This window comes from Gavia stellata, chromosome 28, assembly GCF_030936135.1.
Source record: "Gavia stellata isolate bGavSte3 chromosome 28, bGavSte3.hap2, whole genome shotgun sequence".
Classification (NCBI taxonomy): Eukaryota; Metazoa; Chordata; class Aves; order Gaviiformes; family Gaviidae; genus Gavia; species Gavia stellata.
The window spans coordinates 113,717-123,486 of NC_082621.1; the positions used below are offsets into that span (position 1 = coordinate 113,717).

Here is a 9,770-nt window from a genome sequence, read left to right on the forward strand (position 1 = left end):
ATCATAAAATGCTTTGAAGATGAAAAGCACTGTATATAAGAACACTACATACTCTCTGAGTTGAAAAACAAACTTGTGTCAAATACGTCTTCCTCCTGCTGAGCAAAGGAGAACAGAAGAAAGGATATTTGCACTGTTTGTTTTCATAATTTAAATATTTTCATTGAGCTGTCTTCTGTTCTCATCTTAGTATTTTCATTAAGCTGTCTTCTGTTGTCCAGAACTAATTAAATCTCTGATGCGAGATCTAGAAGCAGGATTTTTTCCCTTCTTTTTTAAAATTAGTTCTGCTAGTTTGCTATGTTTTTAGCACAGAGGGACTATCTAGTGGAATCTCACTTAGTAGAGCACAGAGGTTTCTTCTAAAATTACTTTCTGGGCTTTGCCAGCGAGTAAAACTGAAAATAGACTAGGCCTGAGAATTTCCTTCTAAGGATTTGTTTGTGAGAATTAGTGTCCTATTCATTTCTTCTATTCTGCAAATAAATCCTGGGAATGCAGATTGTGTGAGCAATTAAGTATTGGGGATGTTTTTATTATTTTAATTCCTGTATGCCAAGGTCGCTGGCTAGCTGACTCACCAGATGGAGCTGTAGGCTTGTTATTCTTCACTAGATAGTCATCATTCCATCCCTGAACAATGCCATTGTGTGAATCTAATGTATTTTTGTCTTTTCACTGAAAAAGGCAAGCCACTGGAATGATTTATCAATGCATCTGCTGGTCTGTGGTGGGAGAATACTAAGATTCCATTTATTCTTGGCTACTTAGAGGAGATCACATCATAGCATTCAGACTGATACAGTCACAAGGTAGTGTGTGATTCAGCAAAATTCTTACGAGACAGGTAAAAGTTGCTTGGGCAAGGGTGGCTTCGCAGCATCTTAGAAAAAGAACTGTTAGGGAAGCAAACAAGTTCTTCTTGAACATGTCAGAAACTGAATTCCTGGGCAGTGTGTAAATTATAAGCCATTGTCCACAGATAAGCTTAAATTGCACACGTATATCTTAGGGCCCTGGATACCTAAGAGAACACTCCTTGGCCCAGGTGTGGGCACAGCGGGGTGCATGGTGAGCACCAGAAGTTACAAGTGACAGAACTGATTTCAGAAACTGGTTTGTATGTGCGTGCCTTCATAGTACAGTGTTGCAACACAAACACATCAGGACAGAAGTCTTGAGTCCAGAAAGCAGCAGCAACGGATTCGGGCTAAGTATATGATGCCAATTTACTCCTTGTACCCGCACCCTTAGCTAATATATCTGATTCCTTCTTAGCATGGCTAAGGGTGGTCGTTTTTTCAGCTCAGAAAATAGCATCCCAGTTCTGAATACAGAGGATCCAAACTCAGTTCCACCCTGGTAGGGAGGGTTCATTCTGAAAGCGTCCTTGATACGTCCTTTTTTTTTTTTTTTTTCCCTGTGCTTCATTAACAGTGCAAAAATCAATTGATTGTGGGGGGCTGCAGCCCAGATCATGCCTGCTTTGTTGCAGAAAGTATTGTGAGCAAACAAGCAGATACAGGACCTGGAGGAGTGTTTTTGTACTTAAGGAATCTGAATGGCTATGGGATTTGGATTCTTTTCTTGCCTCTATTAGGCTGCCCTCCTAGCTTGTGGACAAGAAGTTTTAAGCCGGAGGCTAAATATAGCTTCTGATTTTTACTTTCATAGACTTTTTGGTATTATTTCTTGCAGTGGGTAATACACATAAATGGTAAGACAGTTAATAGAGGGGATTGTTTAAGTACTTAGAGAAGCTACATCAAGAAAATTTTTGTTTTATGTGACGATTACTGTAAATGTGGTTCTCTGTAGTAGACCTATACTGACTGATAGCTTTTGGAAATACTCTCTAGGCAGACATTACATGAAAAGAAATTAACAGAAACTGAGCTTTGATAGATACAATTCTGAAGGCATTTAAATAGGGGAGTGGATACCTAGCAATGGTTCAGTGATTACCAGTACTCAGTTTTCTTCTGTTCTCCAGCTCTGCTTTTCAGCTGTACTCCATTGTGCCACAAGCTGTGATCTCACTTTGGACAAGGTCACCATTGGTGAATATCACTATATGGTGGTATTCCTATCTGACAAAAATAATACCAAGTTAAAAATCTTTGTTTAGTTTCTGGTCATCCTTCCCGACTTGTTCAGTTTAAAACAAAACAAAACTAAACTAAACTAAAAAAACAAAACAAATAAAACCCCACACCATTTTATTTCTTTGAGGGCCATTAGAAATCATACGTCAGTATTTCCAAAGAAAAGAAAAAACAGCTGTATTGTAAGGCCTGAAGGCACAGCTCGAGATCATTGTAACAATTTAAAGTATAACTTAATCATGGTAGTCTAGCCTGTTCTTTGAAGAAAAAAAAAAAAACAAACAAACCAAACAACCAACCAAAATCTGCAAGGAAGGTGATTCCACAGCTTTCTAAGCTGGTGTCTGTCTTTTCTTCAGAATCCTTTTTATTTGGTGGGCAATCATGTGATACCCCTGTGAAGTTGTGTGTCCCTTGCTATTGCATAGATTTCATCTGTAGCTCTACACCAAAAATAGACTTGCTCATAAGTGAGAAAAATTATGCTTGTAAAAACGTTTGCAATGGCTGAGTGTTTGCGTTTCCTGTATTTGTGAGACCATCATTAACTGCTTTAAGTAAAGGGGGCAGTTATTAATGAAAGATAATCAGTGCTGCTCATGATGATTATAGGAAAAAAGGAATCAGCACAACTGAGGCAAATTATGTGACAACAGTCTGTATTAAAGAATGATATCCTGACTGGCTGTGGGGAAAAAAATATCTTGTAAAAAGAAAATAGTATGTTGTATCCCTCCATAAAAACAGAGTAATTTCTGAGATGGTAGGATGCATAAGATGTGGGCTGGAGGAAAGGAGGAAGGGGAACAGACAGTAAGGGCACACCGTTGTATGCAACACAATGCATGATTGCTTTTAGAGATTCTTTGGAATATTTGAAAAGGAGGGCTCTTCTGAGAATGCTAATCCCTATAATTTTGGGCAGAGAGAAAGGGTAGGAGAGAAAGCATGTCACAGTGTATTTCAGATGCTATTATTTTAGGGAAGGACCATTGTACAGAGCAGGTAGGCTAAAGCTCATCGAGCTCAGTACCGTTAGTGCATCTGCTGTGTGTGTCTCTGTGTATGTGGCTGAAGAGGTGAAATGTCCTCAGGTTATTGCTGTTGTTTAAATCTATTATTTATCATCAAGGTCACACCAAGGGAGAATACACCTCCACTTTAAACTTGGTGACACCTGTTTTCCGTGCCAGGTTAGGGGAATTGTCACAATGGAATGCAAGCCTTAGGTCTTACAGTAGTAGGGGAAAGTCAGACCGTGAATCACTTTTGAATCTCTTCTACATGAAATATTTTCATGAGGATGTATGCGACAAACATTGCAGTAACACACGTGTGTCCCTCTACTGCTTTAAGCAAACATTTTGCTCTCAGTAGCTATGATGAGCTCAGTGTAGTATCTAACCTTACTAAAAGCTGACATGCTTTCCGATTAATGTATTTAGCCTGACATCATTTGCAAATAACTTGAAAGTGCTTGTGGTCTTTAGACAAAGAAATGATGCAACTGTCACCACTATCATCTTATTTTTGCAAGGAAGAAGAATACCATAGATGAGATTTTAAAACATGACACATGAATACATCTTGGGCATTGGTGCCCTAGACGTAAGATCATCAATTCTATCTTTTTGTTGGTTGCATCATAAATGTAAATCAGTCTTGTCATGTTGGTTGCATCATGAGTGTTAATCAGCCTGGTCATGTTCTTGTGTTTAAAATAAGCAGACGTCCTATATTCAACACTTACTAACGTATTCCAAGTAGCCTATTTTTTAAGGAAAACTAAACAAAACAACTTTTCATATTGAGAAGAAGCTCTTTCCTGTTTCTTTCAGCACATTTGTGAAACAAAATGTAGAGCTCCTTGTTTTGTAAAGGAAATAAAAAAGCTACCTCCAGCCCACCCAATCATTTGCCTGCAGAGACTGAAAAGCGTAACTACTGAGCTAGTTTCTAGTTACTTTATACCAGGGGCGGGGGGGAAGAGGAAGAGCAACAGTAAAAATTAAAAGTCTGAAAAACCTTTGGAAAAGACTACAGCCAAAGATTCAAATATGAAGGTAGAAGCAGGTTTTAATTACAACATTGTTGGAAAAAAACTGCAGAAAAGACTTGTCAGGTTGCAATTCATCCTAGTCTTGTCAATCACCATTATTGCCAGGTACAAAAGTGAAGCGCATATGAGAAGTTTTTACATAGAAGTTGTAGAATATTGTCACTAACCCACCCCCACACACCCATTTTATTTTACACTGACAAAAGCTGAGATGAATGAGTTGTTGTCTGGCCCTTCCCACTTTGTATAGTCATTGGCTGGCTTGGTTCTAAAAAGGATTTAAAAAAGGGGAATAATGTGCCTTTGCCTGGGATCTGAGACTGTCAGGGTGCTGAAGAGCTAATCTGTGAGCTGCCACCATGCAGATCTCTTGGGCTGTGTGCTCTGTCTGTGTCTTAATACAAATTGCATTTCGATCTGTGGAAGGGTGGCAAATGTTTAAAAATGATGCTACAGAAATCATTCCTGAGATCACTGAAAATACAGAAACACCGATGGAGCAGACTTTCAGCAACAACAACACGATGAACCAGGCAAAGCATGGAGGAAGACACATACAACAATCTCCAGACCCTAACGGTAAGAAAAATAACATCATTATTACTGTTTTGGACCCTAACAGTCAGTCTGTAAAAGAATGCTTGTTATCACATGTTTATTTATTAAAACCTTTAGGTGTGGACCTAACGCTGTAAGTGATAGGGAGTTACATCTACTGTCGAAGAAGTATCAATGTAAATGTTAGAAGGGATATATTGGAGTTTACTGATGAAAAATGTGGTCTATCTATTGAACAATCTTTAGGTACTGCAATAGGCATTCCTATTCTGCCCAGCTGCTCTCTGCAGACGCAACTCCAATACATAAAACCTGTAAGATATTACTTAAATTTATCTGTGTTTTGTGCTTGCAAGCACTGTGAGGAAATATCACAAATCATCTTTCTGATGTTAGGATGGGGCAATGGGTTGACAGTGGAGATACTAATACAAATTCTTAATATTTAGAAAGAGTCACACTAGTGATGTCAAAGCTCATACAGCAAAAATAGCACATGGAGGTTGCATTCAGCTAGATGAGAGGTGTGCTGCTCACTGTCCTTTGCCAACAGCCAGACTTTCAGACAGATTCCAGCAGCCGAAAAAGCTGTTATGAACAGTTAAAGCACGCCCAAGGGGAATTCATGCCCAAATGAATTGGAGGGGACTCTATTTTGCAGAGGTGTGCAATCTTGGAATCAGTTTGGCTACTTTAACAGCACCGACATACTTCATAATATATTGTCACTGCATTTGGCCAAATGTCTAATGTTAGCAATGATGCAAAACACAAGCTTTGTAAGGAGAGATGGAAGATGGGGAGTTAACACCAAACAGAAAGGTAGTTTTAAAGAAGTGTTCTGCTGGCAAATAGCGCAAATTTGGTCCTCCAGACTGACACATTTGGCTACCAAATGCACGTAGCAACAAGTCAAACTTACGGTTGCCAATATTTGCATTGCAGATCTGAGGTAGCCTTCTTTTTCTGGGGGCAACTGGAAGGGAATTGTGTTTTTCTGCTGCAGTGGTCAGTTAAGGTGTTTAAAAAACCATAGCATTAACAATATTAAAAAAAAAAAAAAGTAATGCTTTTGAGAGTGCAACTTTGTAAGGGTCTTAAATCTCTAAAAGGGGTAGCGCCCTTCTCACAGACAGCCCCACCAACAGCCAAGTCAAAGCAGGTTGGTTTTGTTGTTAAATCTGAATACCTTCATTTTTTAGCCTCTTACTGCTCTGACATCAACTGGGGGGAATCTGTCCCACTGATATGTGCATATTTTTTGAAGTGGAAAGGACATTTACTTAAGAAAGAGAGAGTGAAAGAGACCGGACAGTTATTCAAGATATAAAATGGTCTTGCATACTTATTTATCACCTTTAACACAAGGAATCAAAATGATGATCCAAAGTGGCCAGACCTTCCCGGAATACATGACATTGCACCAGACCATGAATAATTTTGCAGTGTGTTGAACCTGCACACATAAAGGACAGGACATATATGCACAGAAAATAAACCCATATAGCTGAGGCAAATGCCCGTACATTTAACGGTATCAGCCTATGTGCTATGGTGGTATCATACACCTGATTCAGAGCATTATTTTTTACATAGACAGACATCATTTTCTTAAATGCTTAGGGAACTTGGGAGGATAGACTCACATGGAGTTCAGTTGTTAGCATTTTTGTCACAGCATTATGACAAGGATGGTTTCATTTCATTAATGCAGTCCTTAAAACTTTTAAAAAATGAAATCTTGGCAGCTGTACTTTAATAAATAGAAACCTGAGCGCTAAAATTCATGTTTCTGTACCTCACCAGAAAAAGAACAAAAATTAAAATGGCTCTACAAATATTGTTCTATCACTAATGACTCAGGGTCAGAATTCTCTTTTGATTTACTAAGGAAGGAACCACCTTGTGCACAGCAAGGAGTATGGGCCTTACAGACACAGCCTTCTATTTGTAAGCTGACCTTTGAGGATTTCCACCACAAGTAGCATTCCTGAGTTAAAACTATCCTTTTGACGAAGAGAACATTAATGTGTTTATCTAGATGAAGTTCTTTGATAAACACCTTCAAAAAACCAAATTCTGTGTCTTCCAAACAAGTCAATTAGCCAAGCTCATCACTTGGCAAATGAGACTCCTTTGGAAAAAGTCTGTTCCTAAAACTGGAAAGTTTTTCTAAATCCTTAATGCTAAAAAATCTTGTATTTCCTAATGTTTCATTTGCCTGTCGTTATCCATTGAGAAAAAGGGGGGAAAAAAAAAACACTGTAAGGTTCCTAATCAGCCAGAAGATGCCTCTAGCCGCCTGAAGGACAGCTTATGTGGGACATGTGGGATTATCACAGAGCGCAGTAAACTTGGAAAACCTAATGCCTGAAGAGCGGGAATTCCTTAGCCCTGTTGTTACCTGCTAATTTCCCTAACCTGGTACACATTATGCTAGTTAAAAATTAACTAAGGAACACTTTCTTTGTTGCAAAGGAATTTAAATCTGGAGTCAACCTCTGAAGTCAACAGAGTTAAACTAGAGCAATGGGGGAACGTTTTGCCCACAGGTAAATGAAGCCAGGAGAATCCCATCAAAATTTCCCATGAAGTAACTGCTACTGCTGGGGTTACACTTCAGAAGATCCACTGCTCACCTGCACAACCCTGACATGGAATTTACCTAGTGGCAAGAGAAGGATTTTATTTATCAATTTGTACATTGTTATTCAAGGGTCTCATAACTAGAGTAGCCAAATATTCAGAAGCTGCACGAGTGAGTCTTTGGAGACACTCTTCCCAAAATCTGCCATTTAAGATGTCCAGTTTGTATCTAGCTCAGAGCTATCTGCTACAGAAACAAAAAGGTGCTTTCTCAAGGATGGGGAAGAAAGTAGTCAGTAATTAATGTGTTTCTTGTTTGCAGATGCTTCCGACTTTAGCTGCAGAGAAATGCGAACCACCCGCTATGTCACAGAGGGGCCTTGTCGCAGCATCAAGCCTGTCAAGGAACTGGTCTGCTCTGGTCAGTGTGTCCCCTCACACCTTCTTCCCAACTCTATTGGTAGAGGGAAGTGGTGGCGTCAGAATGCCCTGGATTATCGCTGCATTCCTGCTCACACTCGCACGCAGCGCATCCAGATGACTTGTCCCGAGGAAGAGACTCGGACTTACAAATTCCGAGCTGTCACGTCCTGCAAATGCAAGCGCTACACTCGCTACCACAACCAGTCTGAGCTGAAGGACTTTGGAAAGGAAACTGTCAGGCCTCAGAAGAACAAGAAGCCCCGTCTCTCCAGAGCCAGGAGCAGCAAATCTAACCAGCATGAGTTAGAAAATGCTTATTAGAAGGTGGCTCTAAGTGATACAGCCTAGCAGCTCTGGATATTTTACAAAACATCAAATGGCACATACAGGCCACAGCATGACGTTCTGACTGCAGTAGGTTCCAATTCCTTCTGCTAAGCTGGGTCAAAGGCTCACATAGTCAAAAATCTATCAGATTATAGCAGTTATGGTCTGATAAGAGAATGAGATAAACCGAGCTGGAGGCAGCAACACCTAAATTCAGTCTGAGAGGAGAGGTGCACCTTGGAGATTCATGTGAGGTCATGTGGCTTGTACAAGTAGGAAGGCAGAGGAAAGTGAATCTGTTATGGTGACAATCACGCTTTGTTAGAAGTCATTCTAGTCACTTTATGTGAAAAGAACACTGAGATCCCTTTCCCATTTTTGTTAAGTACCGTGATTCAGGACAAGCATGCGATTAGGGAAGCACCAGGAGAGTTACCACTCTCAAATGAGTTGTAGAAAGTTAGTGATAGCAGGGATTGCGATAGTTAAGGTGACTGAAGTCAAACTGTTGGGGAATTAACATCCTGTCAGATGTCCTCATGCCCTAGTTGTTTCCTCTCAAACACAAAAATCAAAATATGACACTTGTGTTCTCAAAACAAAAGTGTGACGGATCTATTTCATACTTTTGATTAAAAGACTGTAGGATCAACAGATTCACAACTGAGATTTGACAACTAAAACTATATTTGGTTTAGGGACAACGATTCATTTTAGGAACAATTAAACAAATTTTACTAAGTGGAGCAGATTTATGAAATGCATGCTCCTCTCAAACAAGATAGCCTCGCTGATGTTTGTCCTGTAAACAGCTAACGATGTGCATAATTTAACATAAAAGATACTGATTATTCCTTATTTCCTAGAACACAATTGACTTTGGTATCAGCTTAGATATATCAGTTTACATTTTCTATTCTGTAGAGTTTGGATTATCTGGCCACACACTTCATAGTGCTAAGACTGTGCAAGCCAAGTTCTGGGAGTAAGGTGCTGGTTCTGCATTAAAAGTGAGCCTCTGCTAATTTTAGAGTCATGAATTCCTCTAGAAAAGTCTTTGGTGTGTGCAACTTTGGTAAGTCTTTAAATCGACAGCAACTTTCCTTTACTTAGCTTCTCAACACTCAGACTAATGTTTGTGTTTTTGCAATAAAGAATATTAGTAGAAAGTGAATGGTCACATGCTGCATATATCCTGTAGAAGTGCTATGCCTAGTATCAGATGAACACAGTTTGGGATGAAGACAATTCCTCACTGTTCTTATTTTCTATGTAGAGTTTATGCTGAAATCATATAAACTATGGAAATTTGCGATGTTGATAGATTTTGCAATTATTTTATGTGGGACCAGAACCTAGAGAGAAAAGGTATTGTTTCAGAGAGTGAACTACATATTTATTTTTTTTCTCAGAAATTATTTATGCAATGTTTTTCCTTGTAGAGAAAGAGAAGTACTACTGCTTTAAAAATACTAGTCTGTTATTTTTAATTTTAAATACAATGTTAATAAAGTAGAAACAATGATTAATTATAGGAAGACTCATTGATTTTCAGCTATAGTATAAAGCCAATTTGCTGCAAAGCCAGTGAATTACAGAACAGTCAGGGTGTTGACTCCAATTTCTGTGATAGAGAGTGTCAAGGTCCTTAATTCTCAATCAATAACCCACACATCTATAAAGAAACTCCATCCTGGAACTTCTTGCTCCAA

At 39.1% G+C, this 9,770-nt stretch overlaps 1 protein-coding gene across 1 annotated transcript; it reads left to right on the forward strand.

Moving 5' to 3' along the window:
- The first annotated feature begins 4,509 nt into the window (after window positions 1–4,509).
- Window positions 4,510–9,519, forward strand: SOST (sclerostin). The gene is made up of 2 exons (XM_009817264.2): window positions 4,510–4,743; window positions 7,631–9,519. Exons 1-2 carry the CDS (start codon window positions 4,524–4,526, stop codon window positions 8,050–8,052), a joined length of 642 nt encoding a protein of 213 aa, XP_009815566.2. The 5' UTR covers window positions 4,510–4,523; the 3' UTR covers window positions 8,053–9,519.
- Window positions 9,520–9,770: the final 251 nt, after the last annotated feature.

Coding starts and splice junctions, on each gene's coding strand:
- SOST (XM_009817264.2), top strand. CDS start 4,524: ATGCAGATCTCTTGGGCTGTGTGCTCTGTCTGTGTCTTAATACAAATT. Junction 4,744..7,630: donor ACAATCTCCAGACCCTAACG/GTAAGAAAAATA, acceptor TCTTGTTTGCAG/ATGCTTCCGACTTTAGCTGC.